Genomic DNA, 26,857 nt, shown 5'->3' with positions numbered 1-26,857 from the left:
TCGGGTCTCAGTCAGCCTGAAGCCCCCAGAGACACTTGGGGGTTGGGCATGGTGTCTCTTTGGGGTGAGGGAGCCAGTGTATGGTGAGGCCCCTGGGGTACCAGTGGAGGGCCAGGGGCTCAGGACTTACCTTCAGCCAGCACTTCTCCACCAGCAGGCTGTTACTGGGATCCTGTACCTTCAGGTAGCAGTCCACGGCCCTGGCGTATTCCCCAGCCTGCTCCCACTGCCGGGCCTGCTCCAGCATGCCCTCCACGCCTCTGCCAGGACCAACACAGGATGTGAGCCCATGCTGGGCACGGGGAGATGGTGCAGGGATCCTGGTGGGGCCAGGCCTGGGCATGAGCCCTGCACACACAGGGGGAGGCAGGTGCAGGGATGGAGAAAGGTTCAGCTGGTCCTGTCTCCTGCCCCCGCCCCGGTGCTTAGGGAGGCAGCAGTGATGGGCTCAGAAGCCCCGCCGCAGGGAGCAGGGAACTCAGCCAAGCTCTGGATGTCCCTGCACTGGCTCAGCCCAATGCCCCCAGCTGAACAGCCTTGGCCTACCTGGTACCTTTCTTGGCAGCCTCCCTGTCGTACTCCTCCTGCAGTGCCTCCAGCCGGCTGGGGACGTACTCCTTACAGGTCCGCAGGGCATCGCTCCACATGCTGGCCTCCTGCACCAAGCACACCAGGGCCGGAGTGGGGAAGGTCTTTGCTCAGCCTGCTGGGCTCCCAGGCACCCCAGGGCTGATCCAGCCCCCGACCTTCCCGGTCCAGCCCCTCACCGCTACTACCATGGAGGGGACACCATAGCCCCTCCTGATCCCCCACCCCCTCACAGCTACACCTGGGGAGGTGGCACCCACAGCCTCTCCCAATCCAACCCCCCAGTCTCCCACAGCTACTCACAGGACAGGGGTTGTGGGTTCTAGGCCCAGACCCTGAGCTCTCGTGGGGGACGACAGGGGAGGTGGGTCCTCATCCACACACTGAGCTCTCGTATGGGAACGGGGGGTGGGGGTGGGGGGGCACGGGAGGGTCCCCACCCAGACACTGAGCGCTCAGGACGATGATGCAGGGGTTCCCTGCCCAGACACTGAGCTCTCAGGTAGGAATGGGGGTGGGTTCCCCACCCAGACACTGAGCTCTGTGGGGTCAAGCGATGTAACCACTGGCCACACCCACCTTGTAATATTTCACGGCCAGCTCTGGGCGCTGGGCCCGCAGGAGGAAGGCCTCTGCTTTCTGAAATTCCTTCTGCTCAAAGGCAAAGCGAGCCTGCCCCACGAGCACATCAGCCACGCTGTCTGGGTCGTGGGCCTCAGCCACGCGCTGGGCAGCGTCCCAGTTCTGGTTGTGGACAAACCTGGGGAGCCAATGAGACATGCCAGCCTGGGTCCAGCAGATGGGGGCGGGAGGGAGCACGAGATCAACTAGAAAGAAGAGCTGCCAGGCTGGGGTCAGGCAGGGGAGCAAGGCCCCCTGGCCTGGAACCTGGATGCAGTCAGCAGGGGGCACTCACATTAGCACCGCTTCCTTGGGCTTCCCAGCTTTAATGAACTCGGCCTCAGCCTCTTCGAACTTGCCCTAGGACAGAGGAGAGCAATCTGCTTAGGCACTGTGGCCTCCTGCTCCTCCTCGGCCAGGAGGGGCAAGGGCTTCACAGAGCTCCAGGCTCCGAACTGCTGCCACGCCACTTCCCTGGGGAGGCGGAAGAACCTGCCTCGTGCAGGCCCCCGGGCAAGCGCTCTGCAGCCTGGACACAGTGCAAGGTCGTACCTCGTCCTCCAGGAACATGGCGTACTTGAAGTGGATCTCGGGTGTCTTCTGCTTCAGCGAGAGCCGAGCCAGTTCGAATGCAAAGTCAAAGACACTGTGATGAGAGGAGAGAGACGGGGTGAGCCAAGCTAGGTCCTGGCTGCGCCCCACGTGGGGCAAAGCCTGGCCATGCCTCCCGCACAGCCGACGGGAGGGGAAGGGCTGGTGCTAGCAGGCAGAACCCAGGGCGAGGTGGGAGGCTTGTGAGGGGAGAGCTGGGGCTAGGACCCGGCACAGGAGATGGCTGTGGTGACTGATGGTGCAGGCAGTGAGAGTGGGCAGGGCAGGTGCTGGTGTACAACAGGAGGCGGCCCCAGCAGGTGGTAGCTTGTGGTGCTGCTGGTGAGTTGGCCCCTGGCCCCCGCCCCTGCAGGTGGAAGGTGTGCAAGGCCTCACCTCCCCCAAGCCAAGACGGGAAAAGCTCCTTCCCAGGCCCCCAGGGATGGGAGGGGGGGCAGAGGCCACAGCAGCTCCTCCTCAGTCCCTGTGGGATGCAGAGGGCGCCTCCCTCCTGGGGCCTGTAGCGGCTGTGAGTGAAGGGCATTCGCCAGGCCTGGCTTTGCTCTCCCTGTGCCAGGAGGCAAGCTCCTGGCCTCAGGACACTCACCCATTGTCTGCTGCATGGTCGATGGCCATTTCCAGGAGCCCAAACTTATTGAGGAGTTTCACGGCAGCTTCCCCTCCAAGGCTCTTTGCCCACAGATAGGCCACATGCTTGTAGGAATTCGCCCCCCCGTGGGCCTTGGCTACCTGTCCAAAGCAAACAGACCTGAAGGACCAGCTGAGTCTCCCAGGGGGCTCCTTGCTGGAGCAAGCTGAGTCCGTGACTCCCTCCCCAACACAGAGACCCTTCCCCAAGTTACGGCTTCCCTGCGGCTTGGTGAGAAGGAGGCAAGGGCCTGCAGAGGACGGAATGCAGAGACCTCCCTGCCTCCTGCATTGCTCACCCAAGAGGGCAGCAGATGTGGATCCCAGCATGCACTGCTCCATCCTGACCCAAGCACCTCATCCATCATCACACGCGGCTTATGTTCGGACCAGTGGGGAGCAGTGCATGCTGGGACTTGCAGTGCTGCCAGCAACACTGCGGCTAGACACATATGGGGACCTGCTGGTGCCATGCCCTGTCTTCGCTGTTAAAGAGCTGCTGTTACCCTGTACGCTTCCTCCCACATGTCGTTCACTCTGTACATGTTCACTGTGGCCTTCCAGTCCTTGGCTTCCAGGTAGTGGTACTCAGCCTCCTGCAGGCGGCCCTCAGTCTCCAGCTCCTGTAATAGGAGGCGGCGTGTTAGGGAGCGTCTCTAGCCCTCCCGCTGGGATGACAGATCCTTGCCCGAACCCCGACAGCTTTACCTTTCCCAGATGCTGGTGTGTGTCACTCAGCAAGTCCTTGTGGTACTTTGCTACCAGGCGAATCATCTCATCATACATCTTACACTTTTTATACATGGTGATGGCCAGATCAGGTTCCTCCACCGTGATGTACAGCCTGAGAACACAAGCACGGAAATGCTGAGACTGTCGCTGGGCCGGGTCCCGGGACACAGGCGTGGCAGGCGCAGACTCTGTCACTGAGCCGGGCCTCGGGGGTGAGGGATAGCTCAGTGGTTTGAGCATTGGCCTGTTAAATCCAGGGTTGTGAGTTCAATCCTTGAGGGGGCCATTTAGGGATCTGGGGCAAAAATTGGGGATTGGTCCTGCTTGGAGCAGGCGGTTGGACTAGATGACCTCCTGAGGTCCCTTCCAACCCTGATCTTCTATGATTCTATGATTCAGACGCAGACTCTGTTGCTGGGCTGCGCCCAAGAACCCATCTCTTCCCTGGCCAGCTGGAGCAGGGCATGGGCATGGGCTGAATACTCATCAGACAGGAAACGGTGCACGGCATGTTGTGTTGATGAACGGTGTGGGACTATGTGCTGTGGAGATGCACAGCTCCATGTAACCTACCCACACAGGGGATGACAGGACCACCTTCTCATCCTGTCCCTACCGGTCTGCCTCTGCTGTCCCCTGGAGGGACCCTCCTGGGTCTCTGGGGCCCAGTCATGCCTTCGCCTCCCTGCTGAGGCTGCCAGCAGTCCCGGTGGTTGATGACGGCTTGGTGATGTGGACCCCAGCTCACCTCGCTTAGGCCACTGAAGAGTTTATGTCACTACTGCCCTGGGATCGACTGGACCTGGTGATGTACACAGGAATGGCCCAGTATCCCATTTCCCACCACACCCTCAGCAGTCCTGTCCTGGGCTGACCAGAGCCAGTGCCCGTAGAGGAGAAAGGCCTTGTATTGCATTCCTAATCCCCAAGCCAGCCAGTCCACTCAAGCTGGGATAAGATAGGAGCTGGCGCTCACTGGAGGGAAAAGGCCCCGACCACCCTCCTGAGCCAGCTGCTGGATCTGGTCCAGCTCCTCTCTGCCCATGTGCAAACAGATGCACAAACTATACAACTGCTCCACCCCTAGGAATCCTTCCTGGCGTCTCAGCTGGAGGTTGCCAGTGGCTTGGCGCCACCCTGCAGAATTCCCCACTGGGTTGGTGAACTTCTGGCCTCTCTCGTGTACCCAGAGGACTGTCAGGCTCCCCCTGCTTGTTTTTTATAACAGAAATCTCAGTCCCAGTTCCTCTCCTTTTGCGGGAGGGCTGTGTGGATGGTGGGAGAGCAGGTGCCAGAGATCAAACCCCACGCTCGCTGAGGGGACAGCTTTAGCTAGACCAAGCACTTGGGAGAGAAGAGCCAGTGTCCCTTCAGAAGGGCTGAGAAAGGTCTCATCATTCTCTGCTCCTCCAAGGAGCCCTCCACAGAACCAGGAGAGAGAGGGTGGGGTGTTCCTGACTGGTCCCAGAGCGGGAAAGGAGACTTGGTTTGGGGGGAAACCCAGAAAAATCCCACTGGCTGCTGCAGTTAAGAAAAATGGAAGAGAGAAATCTGGAAAAGTAACTGCAGCACCTTGGCCCATGGCAAGGCCAGCACATTCTGCCCCCGCACAGGGAAGAGTCCTTTCTCCTTGCCCTGGGGAGACATGCTGCATGGCCTCATAGGGCCTCCCCAGAAACCGGGAGTGGCAGCAGTGAAGCTCAGAGCTGGGCAGGGAATGGTTACAGGTGGCACACAGGGGAACACCCAGCCCAGCCACTAGCCTCACACAGCTGGGGAGAAGTTAGGACAGGACAGCCTGGCAGGGTTGCCTGGGGCTACAGAGGCATGTGAGATGACTCAAGGGCCACGTGGCTGAGCAATGACATGTGACCTGCAGGGGGTTTCTATTCCTCACCCTCAGCCTGGAACTCTCCTCTAGTCCCAGGAAAGTGCCTTTGTCCTCCCATCATAAAACCAACCTCACAGCAAGACTCCTAAGGCACATTCTTGACAGGCCTGGCTGGGGACTGGACTCTGGAGAGACTCAGCCCTGCCCTGCTCCAAGTCCCATGGGCCACTACCGAGGCCTAGCCCCCCACTCATGGTGTCCAGGCAGACACTCACCGCTCTGCTTCTTTGTATTTGCCCTGCTTCTCCATCTCTTGAGCCTGGGTGATGTAGAGCACGGACACATCTTCCTGCCTCATGCACTTGGTCGCCAGCTGCAGGGAGACACGAAACAGGTTCCAGCCTCCTACCCAGCAACCTCAGCGTAAAGGGGATAATGAGAATTTGGGGAGAGACCTGCAACCCCCTCACAGATCTGCTCTGGCTCCCTTCTGAGCTAGCCAGGCAGGCCACGGCATAAAAGCAGCCATTCCCCCCAGGAATACCAGGTGGGCGTGTGATGGGCTCAGCTCAGAAGCCCTAGACACTGATTCCAGGCACCCACTGAGCACTCTGCACATGCTGGTGCCCACGGCCAATCTCGCTGGTCTCCATTTTGGATGGTTTGGAGACAGACACCGACCCCTTTCTGGGGAGCAGATGCTGCATCCACCGCAGACTGAGGGCACTTGGTCATGCAGCTCAGTGAGAGCGGGGCTGAGCCTGGGGGTTGCCCAGTCCTTTTGAGAGATGCTGTTATTCAGGCCAGAGCCGGAAATGGAGGGAGACACAGAGCGGGCACAGGGTGCAGTCGCCTGTCCCATTCTGTGACTGGGAGCTCACGGCTCCCGCCTGCAACGACCCTTTGGGAACACAGCTCTGCCTGCAGGCTGCTGAGCCCAGGGCACTAGGACCTCCTGGTATGGAGACAGTTACTGCTTTGGAAGGTGGCAGCAGGGCCCAAGAGACTCAGCCACTCTCAGCCTCTATCCCTACCTTGTGTGCCTGCTCCCAGAGCCCCGCCTGCGTATACATGTCAATAGCGTCCTTGGGCCGATCTCCTTTGATGTACAGCTCCTCTGCGATCTGTGGGGAACAGGACAGCAGGTGAGCCACCTCTGGCCGTTGTGGGGCTGGGAGATGCTGGGAGCTGGCATCTCACCTGGTACTCCTGCAAGGTTGCGTAGTGCTGGGCAATCCTGGGGTAGTACTTGACTGCTATCCTTTTCTCTTGTGAATCCAGAATGTAAATGGCCTTCTTCCACTGCCGGGCCCCAATGGCTGCCTCAATGGCCTTGATGGCGCACCTAGAGCCGCAAGGGGCAGAGATCCTTAGCAGGCCAGGGAGATCAGATCCGGCTGAGCTCTGCTCACGTTAGGGACAGGTAGCGAGACTGGGAACTGTGTGAGGAGACAACGAAGCAGCCTCGCTGCTCGGGTCACCTGCATGGATGTCTCCACAGGGGACTGGGGAGCAAGGAGGGTCAGGGAGAATGGCTGGCAAGGAGAGGAAGGTGTCACGAGGCCTGGCACATGGAGGAGAGAAAGTTCACCAGCACCTTAGAGAAACGGCCTAGCACAGGCTCTGGGCACCTCCCGCAGATCACGAGGGAACGGCAGTTTAGGCTCCGAGCCTAGGCTCCAGTTTCCCCATCACAAAACCACCATACACTGTGGCACAAGAGGGTACGATCAGCATCCCAAGCTGGGATAGCAGAGGGCTGTGGGCACCAGCAGACCTGGGTGTGAGGGAGGGAAGAGAGCTCAGTGCTGGGATAGCAAAGGTCTCTGGGCACTGGCAGGGCTGGGTGCGAGGGAGGGAGGGAGCCCAGGGCTGGGATAGCAGAGGGCTCTGGGCACCGGCAGACCTGGGTGTGAGGGAGGGAGAGAGCTCAGGGCTGGGATAGCAAAGGTCTCTGGGCACCAGCAGGGCAGGGCGCGAGGGAGGGAGGGAGGGAGCCCAGGGCTGGGATAGCAGAGGGCTCTGGGCACCGGCAGACCTGGGTGTGAGGGAGGGAGAGAGCTCAGGGCTGGGATAGCAAAGGTCTCTGGGCACCAGCAGGGCAGGGCGCGAGGGAGGGAGGGAGGGAGCCCAGGGCTGGGATAGCAGGGGCCTGTGGGTCTGGCCTGCGGGGCACCAGCAGAGCTGGGGAGGGGAGGGCTGGTGTGCTCCACGCCAGCCACATGTCAGTAGGGTTCAGCTTGCCCACTCGTGTAAGGAGACTCACCCAAGTCATTGCTTTCTGAACTGCGCAGCTGCCGTGGCAATGCTCCAGCCTGGCCTTACCTGGCTTCAATGTAATGGTTAATGGCAGCATCCAGCTGCTTCTGCTGCACCAGGTGATCTCCCCAGGCCTCCTCCAGCTTCAGCACCTCTGCAGGGAAGGCCACACGAGCGAGCTCCACCGCTGCGAGGAAGAGGAACATGTCACAGTGGCCACCAGCTGGGGAGAGGACGCTGACATGGCAGTACTGAAGACAGGCCCTGGGAGGCGTGGGGCTGATTCGAGTGGCGCCTGGCCTCCTGCTGGCTGATAAGCCCAGGAGGAACCTGCCCTGGGGCCATGAGTGGCTACAGGAGAGGGGAACTCGGGACTGGAAGGGATGGCCTGGGGCACCGAGTCCAGTGCCCGCTTTGCAGGCAGCCTCACCAGGCAATCCTAGTCCTCAGCTCATGGAGCTCCAGCTCAGAACTAGAGCTGTTGACTGAGGTTGGAAGACAGGGAGCAGTGACACACAGCCAGGTCCTCTGGGCTCTGGGGCAGCCGCTTGTGCAGCAAAGGACAGGGCATCCCTGCATCCCAGCAAGAGGCATTGGGGGTGCTCACACCAAGAAAGGGGGACGGAGACCACGATACCTTTCAGGAAGGCGCAGCCCTTGCGGTAACACTCCAGAGCCTTCTGGGGGTTCTTGATCATCTCAAACAGGTCTCCAGCCTAACACACACAGGCTGTCAGACAGGCTGCAGAGCTGCTGGCCCACCTGCCACAGGTCACACCAGGCCAGGGGCCGGTACCAGAGCTCCCAAGCCCCTGCTGCTGCCCCAGCCATGTACCCTGCCAGCCCCAGGGCGAGTCCCAGTCCAGAGCCCCAGGCCCACCCCACAAGCCATGCACCTTGCCAGCCCCAGGGCCAGTCCCAGTCCCAGTCCAGAGCCCCAGGCCCACCCCACAAGCCATGCACCCTGCTAGCCCCAAGGCTGGGGTCCTGGAGCCTCCTGTTCCAAGCCCTCGATCTCTAGGGCGCAGGTATCTGGAGCTCTGTGCAAGTGAGGCTCCAACTCTCCTGGGGTGGGGGACAAGGGGAGTATGGGGGTAAGGCTGTTACTCTGTGAGAGTGGAGGCCATGTATGAGTGATGCTGGGGAGGGATGAGGCTCTAACCCTCGGGGTGGAGTTGGGGCAAGGCTCTGACCTGGGGGAGTGGGGTTGGGGAAGGGGAGAGGCTCTGACCTGGGGGTTGGGGGAAGGGGGAGGCTCTCACCTGCTCATACAGCTCCCCTTTGATCAGCGCGGTGGTGATTCGGTTGATGACATCCCCATTGGCCAGGAGCTGGTCCCTGGCCATGGCCAGCCGAGCGGCTCGGGCTGGCAGCCCAGCCCTCAGGTACAGGCCCACGGCGGCCAGGGGCTCCCCTTGGCTCTCCTGCACCTCCCCAGCCTTCTCCTCCTGCTGCGTGTCCAGCAGCCACTGGTAATAGCCCCGGCGCAGCTTCTCCAGCGCCGGGTGCCCCTGGTGTGGGTGGGTGGGTGGGTGAGGGGCAGCATCTGTCAGCATCCCCCAGCCCGGCCCCACCCCTCCTGCAGGCTTCTCCCAGTGCCAGGCACAGACGCCGGCCAGAGCCCCCCAGAAACCTTGATGGGCCCCCACGTTCCCCTCCACTCCACCCCACAGCGCCCCCTGAGCTCCCCTCCCCACCCCTCTGCCCCAGTGCCCCCTGAATTCCCCTTCTCCCGCTCTGCTCCACAGCGTCCTCTGAGCTCCTCCCCCGCTGCTCCACCCCACAGTGCCTCCTGAGCTCCCCTCCCCTCCACCCCACAGTGCCCCTTGAGCCCCTCCCCTCCCCTCTGCCCCAGTGTCCCGAGTTCCCCTGTGCTCCACTCAACAGTGCCTTCTGAGCCCCTCTTCCCCCTGCTCTGCCCCAGTGTCCCCTGAACTCCCTTTCCCTCTGCTCAGCCCCACAGCACCCCGAGTTCCCCTCCCACTCTGCTCCACCCCACAGCAGCCCCTGAGCTTCTCTCCTGCTCCGCTCAGCCCCACATGCCTCCCTCCCCCAGCCTTGTGTCCCTCCATGAGCCCCTCTCAGTTCCATCCCCCAGCTGCATGGCCCAGCAGGATGCCCTGCCTTTCCTCCCAGGCCGCCTCACCTGCCAAGCCCACAGTCCCCAGGCCTGCCACAGACCCGTGTACCCTCCCAGCCTGCCTGACAGAGCTGCAGGAATCCTCCTTCCTCACCCCGTCCCTGGCGCCACGGCCAAGCCCCTCATTCACCCCCTGCCCTGTCCCTCCATTCCCTTCTGCAGCTCTGCGCACACGTGGTGCGATGACTCCCTCTCCCCCCTTCTCTACAGCAGAGGCCTTGCCCAGGCTGGGAGCCCCCAGGCACCTGCCCTCTCAGCCATCTGGCGCTGAACTGGCTCATCCGAGTCCTACTGGGAGCCTCCCAGGCAGGTGCAGGCTTCCCGTGACAGAATCCACACTCGGGCATTATCCCCCCAGCGGCAGATGGAGCACCCCAGCAGGGCCCAGTCCACAGGCAAGGGAGGGCAAAGCGCAGTATACACCGTACCTTGGCCTCTGCCACCACAATGCACTCATCCCACATGTGCAGCTCCTGGTACATTTCCATGGCCTCCTCCACTGCGTTCTGGGCACAGAGAGCAGAGCGTTACTATGGGGTGGGCTTCCTTCTCTGCTGACTCGGCACCCTGAGCCTGAGGAACACCCTGCCACATGGGGTTAGCTCCCAAAATGAGGCCAGGCAGGAAACTCATTCAGCTAATGAGTCTGGAAGGCTGGGCAGCAGGATAAACCTCACAGCCAATAAATGAGCCCCCCGCACCTCAGGGAAACCTCGCTCCCACTGAGAAGAACCATGAGAATGATTAAAGGGTTAGAAAACCTGCCTCACAGTGACAGACTCCGGGAGCTCAAGGTGAAAGGGTGACTTGGTCACAGTCTCTAAACACCTACATGGGGAACAAATATTTAACAACAGGCTCTTTGGTCTAACAGAGACAGGGCTAACACAATCCAGTGGCTGGAAGTTAAAGCTACACAAATTCAGACTGGAAATAATGTGCAAATTTTTAACAGTGAGAGTAATTAGCCATGGGAACAATTTATGAAGGGCTGTGGTGGATTCTTTAAATCAAGACTGGATGTTTTCCTAAAAGCTCTGCTCTAGGAAATATTGTGGGGCAGGTCTCTGGCCTGTGTTCTACAGGAGGTCAGACTAGATGATCACAATGGTCCCTTCTCTAGGGAACTATGAGCCCCACCACACTGCAGGGCAAACCTCACAGCCAGTTGTGGAGTGGTTATACAGTTCCTGGTCCCAAGGGTCACCAGACAGGACCAGGATGGAGCTTAAGAAATGTAGGAAGGAGGGAGTTCTCTAGACACTGCTTAAGGCTTGGTGCTCTGTGCTTATGTCCTCACACCACAGGGTGTCAGCAGCGGGAAACCCCTCTCTCTCAGGGGTAAAGGAAAGAGACTCCAGAGCAGCAGAGTGGTGTGGGAGTGGGAGCAGTGGAAAGCCAGGGAGCAGAGCTGCGAAAGCTGCAACAGGAAGGATGCAGAGTCCTCTCAGCTCAGCAACAGGGCCCATAGCTCAGGGGACTGCGAGAGAAGTTTGATTTTGGAAACTCAGGCAGCAGCCTTGCCGGATCCGTAAGTCAGAGTGATTCCAGGTGGCTTGTGATTCACAGAGAAAGCACAAGAACAGCAGGTACATGCCCCGATATTTGCCATGAGTGATACTGCTGCTGTGTGCCCGACCCCTGAGGAAAAGCAAGAACACTCCAAAGCTGTGACAAAGTGGGATTTTCTGTAAGGTTTTTAAAAAAAGAAAAGGAGTACTAGTGGCACCTTAGAGACTAACCAATTTATCTGAGCATAAGCTTTCGTGAGCTACAGCTCACTTCATCGGATGCATTGGTTAGTCTCTAAGGTGCCACTAGTACTCCTTTCCTTTTTGCGAATACAGACTAACACGGCTCCTACTTTGAAACCTGTAAGATTTTTGTGAATGATGCACATGGTAGTGACTCCCTGGCCTAGGGGCTGATGCCATGGGGGCAGAAGGGGTAAAAAGCTGTCCTGGGGCAGAGCCAGAGACATGAGATCTTGTGTCAGGTAACTGTCTGGGGTGGGAGGAATGGATTGTTGAAGGACTGGCTGACACCAACCCACATCAATGGAGGATCCAGAAAGAGCCCCAAACACTGAACAACTAACACCTATCCAAGCGAAACTCCAAGACCCGTTCCTGCCATGAGATCTGAACTTTGTGTTGTCAAGATTTATGGGTCCCTCATTTGAGCCTTTGGTTACTTGCTCGCTGCTGCATCCATTAATGAAAGTGCCATTTCTGGTTGCCGTTACCTCGGCCAGAAGAGTAGGAGAGCTGCATGCCCCAGTGCCAGCCTAGCCTGTTCTGAGGTGCAGTCTGACCTACTGAATCAAAAGTGCTAGAGGCCATATGCCCCAAGGAGCCTCAGCTTCACGCTGTTGTGACCAAGTGAGCTTTCATAGCTGTAACAATTGATCCAATTGCCAAAACTATAACGGTTCAGAAAAGAACTAGATAAATTCATGGAGGATAGATCCATCAATGGCTATTAGCCAAGATGCTCGGGACGCAACTCCATGCTCTGTGTCCCTAGCCTCTGACTGTCAGAAGCTGAGTGTGGAAGACAGGGGATGGGTCACTTGATAGTTGCCCTGTTCTGTTCATTCCCTCTGAAGCATCTGGCACTGGCCACTGTCCGAAGACAGGACACTGGGTTAGATGGACCATTGGTTTGACCCAGTCTGGCCATTCTTATGGATTGTCTGAATCCTCAGGTCCGGAAGAAAAACTCTGGCTTGAGACAAGTCCAGTAAAGCCCTTATATACTATCCTCTGGACAGGGGAAAGGAGACATTCTCTGCACTGACTAGCAGTCCCAGAGCACTGAATGTTGACTGGATCAGGACTACACAAAACCTGGAGTCTGGATCACAAGCTAGTCATCTAGGTAGGGGTAAACTTGAATACCTGATCTTCTCAGGAAGCCAGCTACTACTGCCATAACTTTTGTAAAACCCCTGGGAGTTGCTGACAGGTCAAATGGTAGTACAGTGAACTGCTGATGATTTTGATTTACCACATATCTGAGGTACTTCTTGTGAACTTGGTTGACTGCCACATGGAAGTAGGCATCTTTTAAGTCAAGGTTGGCACACCAGTCCCCGGATCCAGGGAGGAGATAACAGAAGTTAGGGTGACCATGAGAGACTTTATCTTTTTTAAGAATATGTTGAGTTGACACAGGTTTAAAACTGGACTGAGACTGTCCCCCTTCGCTTTTGGGTTTAGGAAGTAACAGGAATAAAACCCCTTCCCTCTTGGACAGTGTAGAACCTCTTCTTTGGCCCCTGAGCGAAGGAGAGATTGCAGCTCCTGGAGAAGGAGCTCCTCATAGGCGTGATCCCTGCAGAGGAATACAGGCGGGGAGGGAGAGGAAGAAACAAACTGAAGGGTATATCCCACTTCCACAATGCTCACGTCCCACTGGGTGAAGTAAGGTGGGAGCAAGCACTGAGGAAGTGGAACAGATGGTTTGCAAATGTGGGGGAAGTAGGATCTGGAGAGATGGAGACTGGCATGGCGTCCTCGACTGGCCCATCAAAATGACTGCTGGGCAGTTCCCAGGTGTCTTGAAGGGCCCAGAGCTGGAGCCAAAGTAACAGGAGGGAGAGGCCTGCACGTCTAACCCCTGCACTTCTTTTTTGACAGGTCCTGACAAGGAGGTGGAGTGGAAAACCAGTGGATCTGCTGAGGTCAATAGTGCTTTCTGACCCGGCAGGCAGGGCCGGCTCACAACATTTGGCACCTGTGGCGGGGAGCTCAAATGACGCCCCCATGTCCCCTTGCTTGGGCCAAAACTTTGAAAGGTCTCAATTCTGCCTTCTTCCTGCTCTACTCCTCTCATGGTCCTGCTCTGCCACCTACCCCAATAAAGGAGAACTAACAACTTAAAAGGCCTTGTTCAAAAATTTTAAGTAACACTTCACTTTCTAACGCCGGAACGGCAAATGTAACTTTTCTTGTCTGCCTAGTAAACACTGGCATGTTTATCTGTTTGAATAATCAAAGTGGTGCCTTCTTGGCTGCAAAGATTTGAGCTGCTTCCTAAAGGTCCACAGTCTGGGCCAGCTCATGCTCTATTGAGATGGTTGCAAAGCCAACTAGCTTCTCCTGTGTCACTGTGGAGCACAGATGTGTTTTTATTAACTTCAGCTTGGAGAAGCTGCGTTCTCCACTGGCAACTGTTACAGGAAGTGTTAGAAGTATGCGCAGAGCAACAAAAGCATTTGGAAAGAGGGTGGTCATCTTATTTGTGCACATATATTCCAGAACAGCCTTTGGAGTTGATCTTGCTGAAATGTATCTTGAAAGGGCTTTCAGTTCATCACCGAAATCACTCACATCAATATCGTGCATCTCATCATGTGTAAACACTGTCTCTAGTGCCCTGCATTGCTGGTGTAGGTCTTCTTCAGGTATAGTGAGGAGTTTTGGAATGTCATACAACATCCCAAATATACTGCTGTGTTCATAGAATCATAGAATATTAGGGTTGGAAGGGACCTCAAGAGATCATCTAGTCCAACCCCCTGCTCAAAGCAGGACCAATCCCCAATTAAATCATCCCAGCCAGGGCTTTGTCAAGCCTGACCTTAAAAACTTCTAAGGAAGGAGATTTCACCACCTCCCTAGGTAACGCATTCCAGTGTTTCACCACCCTCCTAGTGAAAAAGTTTTTCCTAATATCCAACCTAAACCTCCCCCACTGCAACTTGAGACCATTACTCCTTGTCCTGTCCTCTTCTACCACTGAGAATAGTCTAGAACCATCCTCTCTGGAATCACCTCTCAGGTAGTTGAAAGCAGCTATCAAATCCCCCCTCATTCTTCTCTTCTGCAGACTAAACAATCCCAGTTCCCTCAGCCTCTCCACATAAGTCATGTGTTCCAGACCCCTAATCATTTTTGTTGCCCTCCGCTGGACTCTTTCCAATTTATCCACATCCTTCTTGTAGTGTGGGGCCCAAAACTGGACACAGTACTCCAGATGAGGCCTCACCAATGTCAAATAGAGGGGGACGATCACGTCCCTCAATCTGCTCGCTATGCCCCTACTTATACATCCCAAAATGCCATTGGCCTTTGGAAAGAGTTCCTTGAGCTGCATGAAATGTTCTTCAACTGACTGGATTGCATAATGTAGCACCTGGTTAAAGAATTCAACTTTGAATTGTTATCTGGAGTATCTTATGGGATTATCCCGTGCCTCGTAATCAAAATGTCTTCTTCTTCGGTAACTCTTGTATTCTTGAATGGGTGGGAAAATAGCTTCAGTGTGAAGTTCCTCTGCCAACTTCTGTGCACTTTTCAGAACGTTTTGAAATCCCTCATCTGACCAGTAAGACTGTAGGTATGACTTTGCTTTGTCCAGTTGTTCCATTGCTCCAGATATATCAAGGTCAACACCTTGGAGTCTTTTGCTTACAACATTTATTTCAAACAGAATGTCATGCCACAACACTAAGCCACACAGAAATTTGAAGTTATGTTTGTTTCTGGTGATTCCGTTTCCCTCTGCCACTGTTCTCCCACGAACAGTTCCTGTCATAGCATTATCCTCCATAATGGCAACTATGGCATCATCTATCTTCCCAATTTGGCGGTTGATAGGCTTTATCGCCTTCACTCAACTTTCCCATCGTCTGGCACTCAGTGGTTTCAGTGTCAGAGAGGATGTTCCCAGATGTTGCTTCAAAATTTGCCATTGATGAGTTGATGCAGAGAAAAATACATCGATGCTTTGAATTACATTAAAAAATTCAGCAGCCTCACGAGAAGCTGATGCTGCATCACTGACCACCAAGTTCAATGAATGAGAACTGCATGGGACAAAAAAAGCTCGAGGGTTTAACTCTCGGATCCATGTCTGCACTCCTCTGTTCCGTCCTCTACCATTATCGTAGCCCTGACCTTTCATGTCAGCTATCGCAATTCCCGTATCTTCCAGCTTTTTAAGAAGCACATTTGTCATACCAGCTCCGGTAGTATCATCAATGTCAATAAATTCTAGGAAATGCTCTCTGACAGACATCATTGCAGGGACATTGTCACTAGGTTCTGTTGTTGTTACAAAACGCACCATTAAAGTCATTTGATCCTTATGGCTGATGTCAGGTGTGCCGTCCAGAATAACAGAGTAATATCTTTCAGAGTAACAGCCGTGTTAGTCTGTATTCGCAAAAAGAAAAGGAGTACTTGTGGCACCTTAGAGACTAACCAATTTATCTGAGCATAAGCTTTCGTGAGCTACAGCTCACTTCATCGGATGCATACTGTGGAAAGTGTAGAAGATCTTTTTATACACACAAAGCATGAAAAAATACCTCCCCCCACCCCACTCTCCTGCTGGTAATAGCTTATCTAAAGTGATCACTCTCCTTACAATGTGTATGATAATCAAGTTGGGCCATTTCCAGCACAAATCCAGGTTCTCTCACCAGCCCCCCCACCACACACACAAACCCACTCTCCTGCTGGTAATAGCTTATCTAAAGTGACCACTCTCCTTACAATGTGTATGATAATCAAGGTGGGCCATTTCCAGCACAAATCCAGGGTTTAATAATAATATTTTGCTGACTTCAGATCTGCCACAATCTTCTGTTTGACTTTTATGCCAGTAACTGTGTGATCTCATTTTGAATTGTTTTTCCAAGGTGGTGGGGTGTGTACATTTCTTGGGTGGTGACTCTTCTTAGATGCTCCTAGAGTACTGCACCAAACTCAGCCATCAGCGCCACAGTTTTAAGGAAGTTTCCACTGTCTGGCACATACAGCTGATCTGCAGTGCCACGCAGGGCTAGGTTTTGGGTAGCAAGCATTCTCACAATGGCAATGAGCCTTTTCAGAACATTTTGCCAGTAAAGTTGGCAAATCTTCTCTTGATGCTGATCATCTGTGGCGGCCTTTAACTTTAGTCTCATCTCAAGCTCTTTCCGCCTGTGGAATGCTCTCTGGTGATTTGCTGCCTTCTCATGGCATGCCAGATTTCTTGCCAGATTTTTCCAGTCCTTTGTTCCTGTAGAACCCAATGTGGCTGGAACATTAGACTGGAAGAGTTTGCAACAAAGACAGTATGCAGCATTCTGGGTTTTTGAGAACATAAACCATGGCCTCTTCACTTTGTCACCACTTGGGATTTCACACCAGTAACGTGTTGGATGGAAACTTCGATTTTCATTGTCTTTGGGGAACATGAAGTTTTTCACTTGCTGTGGCCCATGCAGTACAAGGAAGTCCCTCGGGCTACTGCTCAAGTGGGTCCACAGTCCTGGATCCTCTAGACGTAAGGAACTAAACTCAGCAGCAGCTGTTTCTTGCGCCTCCACCACACTCTTCTCTGATCTACACTTCAGGAATGTGCAGGGTTCCATCCATTTGAGATGGAGATACGGATGCTGCAGTAGCTGCCAGGTCACCTGCACTCTGACTACCTGGAAGATCAGGCATCTCCTCACCACTCACATCCTCACTGGGGCTGGAAGGCTCACCATGAACATTTGTGTCTATGTATCTCGGGAGAGCTCCTTCCTGCTTAGACAGAAAAGCTTCCTTTGCTTTCTTTCTTTTTCTGAATGCTGTCCCAGAGGGGCATTTTCTTCTTTCACTCATGACTGGTGTTCTGGGACAGCTATAGTGGCTCTCAACACTCAATTGAAGGGGACAAATAAGCAGGCTGGTAGCAGCGCCTAAGTGAGGGAAGAGGTCAGCGTCTTAAGGGGCTAACTGGCTTCTACTACTTCAGTTGACTGCCTGTTCTCCCCAGGTGGGTTCAGGGAAGCAGCAGGAAACAGGAAGCTCCCTGAGAAGCGGGGGTTAATCAGTCCAGGCTCCTGGGGGTGCTAGAGAGGTACATAAGAGGCTCCTGCTCCTCTCTGTCCCTGCAGCTCCTGCTGCTTTCTGTTATTCCCCCTCACCTTTTCTCCTGCCTGCCTGTTATGTCTCTTGTGCCCTCCTTCCTCCAGCACAGCACTCCCCCATCTCTGTGCATCCAGAGCAGAGAGAATACAGATGCACCAGCAGCAGACACAATTTTCTGGGTCCTAGTGGTGCCTCCCCACAGTCTGGCACCTGAGGCAGCTACCTCAGTTCGCCTCATGGTAAGGCCAGCCCTGCCGGCAGGCATGTACAAGCCCACAGAGCTTGTTGTTCACTTCGTCTGAGAACAGAGAAGGACCCTCAAACGGCAAGTCCTGAATAGTACTCTGGACTTCACAGGGGAGACCAGAAGACTGTAACCATGAGGATCTCTGCATGGCAACAATGGAAGCCACGATTCTAGCAGCTGAGTCTACCACGTCCAGCTCAGCCTTCAGTGAGGTTCTCAGTACTCGTCTGCCCTCGTTCACCAGTGAAGAGAACTTCTGCCTTGCATTCTCAGGAAGCAGTTCTTAGAACTTCTCAATGGAGCCCCATACATTAAAATAATAGAATCAAAGAATCATGGGACTGGAAGGGACCTCATGAAGTCATCTAGTCCTGTCCCCTGGCCTCAAGGCAGGACTAAGTACTATCTAGACCACCCCTGACAGGGGTTTGTCATAAGGCCCCAGCAGAGCCTGCTGGTTGGCAATTCAAAGCTTCAATCCTCTAGTTGAATAAATGTTCCTGCCAAACAAGTCCAATCTCTTTGAGTCCTTTGATTTGGGGGGTGACAGCCTGATGCCCCATCGCTCTCTCTCATTAGCTGCTGTAACAACTAAGGACCCTGGAAATGGGTGGGAGTAAAGATATTCAAAGTCTTGGGAGGGCAAATAGTGCTTCTGCTCTGCTCTCTTTGAGGTGGGAGGCAATGAAGATGGGGTCTTCCATAGCAACTTTACAGATGCCAATATTGCCTCATTAATTGGCAGTCCCATCCTAGAGGGACCTGCCATTGATCAAACATCAATCAGGTGAGATGAGGACTCCCTGACTGCCTCGACCTGCAGCCACCCTCCCTCACAATTCCTGATCATGAAGGGTGAAGTTGCCTCTGAGGAAACTGCCTTGTCCGGAGAGGAGGAGGAGGAAGACAAGACTGGACGTGGTTCAATTTCTTCTACAGGCTGTTCCTCTGCTTTCAACGCCTCTTCTTGACGCTTGGTCCTGAGCCCAGTACTGGACTTGGTATGGGCAGCTCGGTGCAAGGACTCCCCGCCCCCCCCGAGAAGAGGGCACTGAGTAGGCACGATGAGGGGAGGATCTAGAAGTTGGGGGGAAAACCCAGGGGTTCCAACAAGCCACCGATATAGGCCTGGCCCCCAGTGATCTCCTGGGCAGATTTCCACAGAAGTGCCCATGTTGGGGTTACGCTGGTGGGTGGAGAGGAGGAGAGAGGGGGGATCTGCGGGATATGCTCCAGCACTGTGAAATACGAGACCCATTGTTGAGTCCGGCAGTGACGCTCCCCTTCCCTCTGACCATGAAGGGGCTGGCCCAGTGGGTGTTGGGGGCTGGGCACGGCATTGCCGGCATTGCTGGCTTCCCCTCAGACGATGCCGACGGGCCGCTTGTCCAGGAAGCAGGAACACCGCTGGTGTTGGTGCCAGACGGGCCAGTGAGGCCCAGGGATCTGACTCCTGCGCGGCCAGTGACACACAGCGGCAGAGAAAATTCCTGGCTATTGCCAAGACTTCCAGGGCTCTCGGCGCTGAGTCTGAGTCTGCCACTGCAGAGCTGCTACTTCTGGCCCTGCCCTCAAAGGTGCCCTCTCCGGCACCGAAGCCAACTGTGCCGACTTAGGCACGGATTTGGAGGGGAGCGCTTAGATTTCATATACACTCTATACCAGGCTTGCAAGGTGGAGCTCTTCCCCTGGTTGGTTCCTCTTTGAAAGACTTATATTTCTTCCTCGGCACAGGTGAAGGAGATCGCTGCCAGGACTCCAGCAACACTGGAGGTGAGCTTGTCACTGGAGTGGTAGCCCTTGGCACCGAGTTGGACCAGGACAGCTCCAGGAGCAGTCTGAATGCTGCCTCCATCAGCAGGAATTTCAGCCTTGCCTCCCTGGCCTTCTCATTCTAGGCTTCAATTCCCAGCAACCTGGCATGGGTCTTTCACACGTGATTTGCCCAGGCACTTAAGACAACCACTGTGTGGGTCGCTCACCAGCATAGGCTTTGAGCAAGAAGCACTTGGCTTGAAGCCCAGCAACTGGGGCATGCCTCGGTGCCGGCAGCAGAACACTGAAAGGGAGAAAAACAATAAAATCAACCCTCCCCCTTGCCCCCTTTTTTTTTAACCAAACAACTAAAACTTACTAACTATAACAACTGCTATACCACAACGATACTACCTACACCGCAGAGAGAAAGCTGTTCTGGCAACGAACAGGGGCTCCAGTGACTGCCACAGGCGGTAAGAAGGAACGATGAGCAGGCTAGCGGCTGCTCTGCCCTTCAGACCTGACTGCAGTGGTATGCAGCAGCAGAGGGTGCTCGAGCAGCCCAATGGATGCCGCTGAGGGGAAAAGCTTCCAATGGCCATGTGCTGGGAGCACAGATACGAAGAGTGGAATGCACATGTGCAATCTCTCGAAGAAGAAAAACAAGGTTAGACAAAGGAAACAGCAAGAAAATGGCGTAAGACCATAGAATCACAGAATCATAGAATATCAGGGTTGGAAGGGACCTCAGGAGGTATCTAGTCCAACCCCCTGCTCAAAAGCAGGACCAATCCCCAATTAAATCATCCCAGCCAGGGCTTTGTCAAGCCTGACCTTAAAAACTTCTAAGGAAGGAGATTCTACCACCTCCCTAGGCAACGCATTCCAGTGTTTCACCACCCTCCTAGTGAAAAAGTTTTTCCTAATATCCAACCTAAACCTCCCACACTGCAACTTGAGACCATTACTCCTTGTCCTGTCCTCTTCTACCACTGAGAATAGTCTAGATCCATCCTCTCTGGAACCACCTCTCAGGTAGTTGAAAGCAGCTATCAAATCCCCCCTCATTCTTCTCTTCTGCAGACTAAACAATCCCAGTTCCCTCAGCCTCTCCTCATTAGTCATGTGTTCCAGACCTCTAATCATTTTTGTTGCCCTTCGCTGGACTCTTTTCAATTTATCCACATTCTTCTTGTAGTGTGGGGCCCAAAACTGGACACAGTACTCCAGATGAGGCCTCACCAATGTTGAATAGAGGGGGACGATCACGTCCCTCGATCTGCTCGCTATGCCCCTACTTATACATCCCAAAATGCCATTGGCCTTCTTGGCAACAAGGGCACACTGCTGACTCATATCCAGCTTCTCGTCCACTGTCACCCCTAGGTCCTTTTCCGCAGAACTGCTGCCGAGCCATTCGGTCCCTAGTCTGTAGCTGTGCATTGGGTTCTTCCGTCCTAAGTGCAGGACCCTGCACTTAACCTTATTGAACCTCATCAGATTTCTTTTGGCCCAATCCTCCAATTTGTCTAGGTCCCTCTGTATCCTATCCCTGCCCTCCAGCGTATCTACCACTCCTCCCAGTTTAGTATCATCCGCAAATTTGCTGAGAGTGCAATCCACACCATCCTCCAGATCATTTATGAAAATATTGAACAAAACCGGCCCCAGGACCGACCCCTGGGGCACTCCACTTGACACCGGCTGCCAACTAGACATGGAGCCATTGACCACTACCCATTGAGCCCGACAGAACCAGCTCCTAAGAACAGCATCGCAGAGCTGTGCAGGGAGAGAGGGTTAAGCTTTGGGAAGTTAAACGAGGTGCAGCTGATTGCTCGCCTGGAGAAGGATGATTGGACCAAGAACCAGGATCCAGATACACGTGGGATTCCAAGAGAGTCCAAGGGCAACAAGGGCAGCCGCAGCAGTGTATCCTCGTGGCCCAATTCCCCGGCAGCAAGTGTCCTCATGGCCCAATTCCACAGTGCTAGATTTGAAGGGGCAGAAGTTGGTGCCGAGGGAGAAGAACCTTCAGCTAGAGAAACAGAAGCTGAAGAATTGCAAGAGGCAGGGACAGCATGAACTGAATTTGGAGATGCAGAGGAGCAAGAGGTTCCATAGAGGAGTATGTGTGGAGAGACCATGAGAAGCCAATTCCCCAGGGAATCTATGTACCAACTTGCCAAACAGACAGAGTGAATACTGGGGACTATGAACAGATCCAAAAGGCTCTACTGCTTAAGTTTGACTGGAAACCTGAGGCTTACAGGGAAAGGTTTCAGGGTGTACAAATGACTCATGATATGATGTATACAATAGCTACCACCCTGATGGGAGGAGATGTCCACAAATGAGGTAAAGGTGCAGATGTTGCTACGTCGGAACATTTATATGGCCTAGTTGGGTTAGAGCAACTCTATGAGATATGTCCCCACGAGCTTAAATGTGGTTAGTGTAGAGGAAGCCTGAGGATCTGTGTAGTCCAGGCCAACTGGTGTCAGAAGTTGTGGACAGTAGGTCCAGGTATGAAAAGACAATAAGTCCAGAGGGGACTGGTCTAAGCATGGGTCATAGAGTCTCAGAATTTAAAGCCAGAAGCGACCACTAGACTATGTAGTTTGACCTCTTGTATATCACAGGTCACCAACCACCACCCAGCAAAGGCACACTAAACCCAACAACCCAAATGAGACCAAAGTATTACAGCCCACAGGAGACTAGACAATCATAGAATCGTAGGACTAGAAGGGACCTCAAGAGGCCTTCTAGTCCAGTCCCCTGAACTCAAAGCAGGACTAAGTATTATCTAGACCAGGGGTTCTCAAACTTCATTGCACTGTGACCCCTTTCTGACAACAAAAATTATTACATGACCCCAGGAGGGGGGACCAAAGTCTGAGCCCACCTGGATGGGGGGGCTAAAGCCAAAGGGCTTCAGCCCCAGGCAGGGGGCCTGTAACCTGAACCCCACCGCCTAGCACTGAAGCCCTCAGGCTTCAGCTTTGGCCTTGGGCGGTGGGGCTCAGGCTTCGGCTTCAGCCCCAGGCTCCAGCAAGTCTAAGCCAGCCCTGGTGACCCCATTAAAATGGGCTCGTGACCCACTTTGGGATAATGACCCACAGTTTGAGAACCGTTGATCTAGACGATCCCTGACAGGTGTTTGTCTAACCTGATCTTAAAAATCTTTAATGATGGAGTTTCCACAGCCTCCGCAGGTAATTTATTCCAGTGCTTAACCACCCTAACAGCTAGGAAGTTTCTCCTAATGTCCAACCTAAACCTCCCTTCCTGCAATTTAAGCCCATTGCTTCTTGTCCTATCCGCAGAAGTTAAGGAGAACAATTTTTCTCCCTCCTCCTTGTAACAACCTTTTATGTACTTGTAACTCTTGTCATGTCCCCCCTTAGTCATAGGGGATCACAAGCTAAATATGAGTGAACAGTGGAACACTGTTGCAAAAAAAGAGAACATCATTCTGGGATGTATTAGCAGGAGCGTTGGAAGCAAAACACGTGAAGTAATTCTTCTGCTCTACTCTGCGCTAATTAGGCCTCAACTGGAGTATTGTGTCCAGTTCTGGGCACCACATTTCAGGAAAGATATGAACAAATTGGAAAAAGTCCAGAGAAGAGCAACACAAATGATTAAAGGTCTAGAAAACATGACCTTTGAGGGAAGATTGAAAAAACTGGGTTTGTTCACTCTGGAGAAGAGAAGACTGAGAGAGGACATGAAAACGGTTTTCAAGTACATTAAAGGTTGTTACAAGAACGAGGGAGAAAAATTTTTCTCCTTAACCTCTGAGGACAGGACAAGAAGCAATGGGCTTAAATTGCAGCGAGGGCGGTTTAGGCTGAACATTAGGAAAAATGTCCTGTCGGAGTGGTAAAGAGCTGGAATAAATTACCTAGGGAGGTTGTGGAATCTCCATCATTGGCAATTTTTAAGAGCAGATTAGACAAACACCTGTCAGGGATGGTCTAGAGATAATACTTAGTCTTGCCTTGAGTCCAGGGGTTTGGATCAGAAGACCTCTCGAGGTCCCTTCCAGTCTTACAATTCTATGACTCTGTGTCCACCCTGCTAGTGACAAACTCACAAAATCTAAGGGAGGATGTGAAACTGTTCTGTATTGTGTTATGAAACCTGTGCTGTAAGAATCCTTGAAATGCCTGGGAAGAGAGCTACCAAAGGGGTAGGAAATCAGTTTTGGCACCCATGAATAACAACTGTGGGTTGAACTTCCCAGGTCTCTCTCGAAGAGGAAAAGATGTGACAAAATGGTAATTTCTATACTATTTTATGAGCATATTGTTGGCACGCGGTGTGCAGTGTTGTTGTAGCCGTGTTGTCTCCAGGGTATTAGGGAGACAAGGGGGGTGAGGTAATATCTTTTACTGGACCAGCTTCTGTTGGTGAGAAAGACAAGCTCTCAAGCTACACTTGCTAAACGAACTGTTCCACCTTGTATTTAGCTGTGACACTCTGAGTACCAGACCTGAAGAAGAGCTGTGCATAAGCTCGAAAGCGTGACTCTTTCACCAACAGAAGTTGGGTCCAATAAAAGATATTACCTCACCCCCCTTGTCTCTCTATGTGGTGACTTACTGGACTAAGGATTGCTAGCCAGTGGGTGTTAAAGGGCTGAAACCCTGCTCATGGGGCAGGGGCAGAGACAGAGACTTGAGATGTTTGTGTCACATAACTGTCTGGGGTGGGAGGAATGGATTGTTAAAGGTGTGACGTTACTGACATGAACTGTGACCATAAAGATCATTGTTGCAACCAAGGTCCTATAGTTGCACCAAATCTTGTACAAAGGAGGTCAAGAAAGGTGTCTACAGAAAGGTTTCAGAGTAGCAGCCATGTTAGTCTGTATCTGCAAAAAGAAAAGGAGGACTTGTGGCACCATAGAGACTAACCAATTTATTTGAGCATAAGCTTTCGTGAGCTACAGCTCACTTCATCGGATGCATGCAGTGGAAAATACAGTGGGGAGATTTATATACACAGAGAACATGAAACAATGGGTGTTACCATACACACTGTAACAAGAGTGATCAGGTAAGGTGAGCTATTACCAGCAGGAGAGCGGGGGCAAAAAACCTTTTGTAGTGATGATCAAGGTGGGCCATTTCCAGCAGTTGACAAGAACGTGTGAGGAACAGTGGTGGGGCGGGGGTGGGGTGGGGGGAATAAACATGGGGAAATAGTTTTACTTTGTGTAATGACCCATCCACTCCCAGTCTTTATTCAAGCCTAAGTTAATTGTATCCAGTTTGCAAATTAATTCCAATTCAGCAGTCTCTTATTGGAGTCTGTTTTTGATGTTTTTTTGTTGAAGAATCAATCATCAAGGATCTACAGCCTATCCTAAAGGACGATCCCTCACTCTCACAGATCTTGGGAGACAGGCCAGTCAAGTTTACAGACAGCCTCCCAACCTGAAGCAAATACTCACCAGCAACCACACACCACAACAGAACCACTAACCCAGGAACCTATCCTTGCAACAAAGCGCGTTGCCAACTGTATCCACATATCTATTCAGGGGACACCATCATAGGGCCTAATCACATCAGCCACACTATCAGAGGCTCGTTCACCTGCACATCTACCAATGTGATAGATGCCATCATGGGCCAGCAATGCCCCTCTGCCATGTACATTGGTCAAACTGGACAGTCTCTACATAAAAGAATAAATGGACACAAATCAGACGTCAAGAATTATAACATTCAAAAACCAGTCGGAGAACACTTCAATCTCTTTGGTCACTCGATTACAGACCTAAAAGTGGCAATTCTTCAAAAAAAAAAAAACCTTCAAAAACAGACTCCAACGAGAGACTGCTAAATTGGAATTAATTTGCAAACTGGATACAATTAACTTAGGCTTGAATAAAGACTGGGAGTGGATGGGTCATTAGCATCGCCTGCAAAAAGGTGAATCGTTCATGGATATGTGACTTGCCCAGGTGGCTACAAACTCCATCTTGTTGCTGTGATTTTGCACAGAAGAACAAAAGGGTTTCCGCCCACAAGAGAGAGAATATAAAAGTCCCTGGAAGCCCCTCCATTTTTGTCTTCAGCTGGCTCAAGAAATCGCCTCTCCACCCCTAAGAGATGCCTGAAAGAAACTGGAATAAAGGACAGTAACTACAGGAGTGTGAATGATTGCTGGACCCAGACTAGGAAGGAGTCCAGTCTGTGAAAGAAGCTTATTGGAACATCTCTGGGGGTGAGATTTCATCTGCAATCAGTTTCTTACTGTATTAGGCTTAGACTTGTGTGTTCTATTTTATTTTGCTTGGTAATTCACTTTGTTCTGTCTGTTATTACTTGGAACCACTTAAATCCTACTTTTTATATTTAATAAAATCACTTTTTGCTTATTAATTAACTCAGAGCAAGTAATTAATACCTGGGGGAGCAAACAGCTGTGCATCTCTCTCTATCAGCGTTATAGAGGGCGGACAATTTATGAGTTTACCCTGTATAAGCTTTATATGGAATAAAACGGATTTATTTGGGGTTTAGATCTTATTGGGAGCTGGGTGTCTAGGTGCTAGAGACAGGAGCACTTCTTAAGCTGTTTTCAGTTAAGTCTGCAGCTTTGGGGCGCATGGTTCAGACCCTGAGTCTTTGTTGGAGCAGACTGGCATGTCTGGCTCAACAAGGCAGGGTTCTGGAGGCCCAAACTGGCAGAGAAAATGGGCTCAGAGGTAGTCTCAGAACATCAGGTGACAGTCCCTAGGGGGTTTCTGTAATCTAACCCGTCACAAAAGGACTGTCTGAAACCAACCCACATCAACAGAAGATCCGGAAAGACAAAGGGGAGCTCCAGGGACTGAACAACTGACCCCTATTTATGGGAAACTGACAAAGAGACAGAGGGGGAGGGCCAACAAATGGATTCCACAACTGCTTGGCTTTGTGATGTGCTGGCTTGACCAGGCTGGACTATGTCTATGCAAACTTAAGGACTTTTTGACGCTGCGTTCCAGCTAACTAACCCTGCTCTGTTTTGAAATAGCTGCCTGGTGTCACTGCAAATACCTGAGGAGGTGCATTGGTCCCTGAAGATTGTATGAGTCTCTGTAATCTATCTCAGATGGACTCACTGGGCAGGAATCACAGTGTGAAACAGTAGTGCTGGAGCCCAGAGGCTCAGTTTAGGAGATGTGGCGGCCACGTGGTCTTCCCTTAAGGAAGAGAAGGACTCTTGGGGGTCTGCAGGGGTTCCTCCAAGGGACTACTTAAAAACGGGGCAGAGCACAGATCCTGTGGATCTGTGACAAAATGAAAGAGGCTTTTGAAGCCCATTTCATAGGTAGGCAGAATATTATGTGTGAAGGGCCAAATTTAATAGAGGGTGACAGGAACAAGGGGAAACAGTAGGGTTGCCAACAATACAAAGATTACACCTAGCAGAGAAACTGGAATGCATTAATGGCAGAAAGCAACCTGTACAGGAGATGTATCCACACATCTTCCCAGGGCCAGGACAGCTGTCAGGGGAGTTCAAAAGAAAACTGGTGCCATCAGTGACTCCCTTTGCTCTCACAGCCCCACACCACATACCCA

General features: G+C 52.9%; 1 protein-coding gene across 6 annotated transcripts in view; it reads right to left on the bottom strand.

Annotated features, from left to right (window-relative positions):
* The window catches only part of IFT172 (intraflagellar transport 172), a 151,395-nt gene that overhangs the window by 37,079 nt on the left and 87,459 nt on the right, over positions 1–26,857 (bottom strand). For all 6 annotated transcript variants that reach the window (XR_012157848.2, XM_073335396.2, XM_073335398.2 and 3 more), the window contains 15 exons: positions 9,839–9,916; positions 8,533–8,781; positions 7,908–7,986; positions 7,337–7,457; positions 6,212–6,356; positions 6,046–6,135; positions 5,287–5,384; positions 3,157–3,292; positions 2,955–3,071; positions 2,408–2,550; positions 1,762–1,855; positions 1,505–1,569; positions 1,168–1,348; positions 547–656; positions 131–260 (listed from right to left, as the gene is read on the bottom strand). Coding sequence is in view for 5 of the 6 variants with exons in the window: in XM_073335396.2 (XP_073191497.1) it covers positions 131–260; positions 547–656; positions 1,168–1,348; positions 1,505–1,569; positions 1,762–1,855; positions 2,408–2,550; positions 2,955–3,071; positions 3,157–3,292; positions 5,287–5,384; positions 6,046–6,135; positions 6,212–6,356; positions 7,337–7,457; positions 7,908–7,986; positions 8,533–8,781; positions 9,839–9,916 (1,836 nt within the window). In the remaining variant the exon portion in view is untranslated. The remainder of the gene's footprint in view (positions 1–130; positions 261–546; positions 657–1,167; positions 1,349–1,504; positions 1,570–1,761; positions 1,856–2,407; positions 2,551–2,954; positions 3,072–3,156; positions 3,293–5,286; positions 5,385–6,045; positions 6,136–6,211; positions 6,357–7,336; positions 7,458–7,907; positions 7,987–8,532; positions 8,782–9,838; positions 9,917–26,857) is intronic.

This window comes from Lepidochelys kempii, chromosome 3 (assembly GCF_965140285.1).
Source record: "Lepidochelys kempii isolate rLepKem1 chromosome 3, rLepKem1.hap1, whole genome shotgun sequence".
In the NCBI taxonomy this organism is placed as follows: domain Eukaryota; kingdom Metazoa; phylum Chordata; order Testudines; family Cheloniidae; genus Lepidochelys; species Lepidochelys kempii.
The sequence above is the reverse complement of the archived record's forward strand: the minus strand, read 5'-3'. Positions and strand labels throughout refer to the sequence as shown.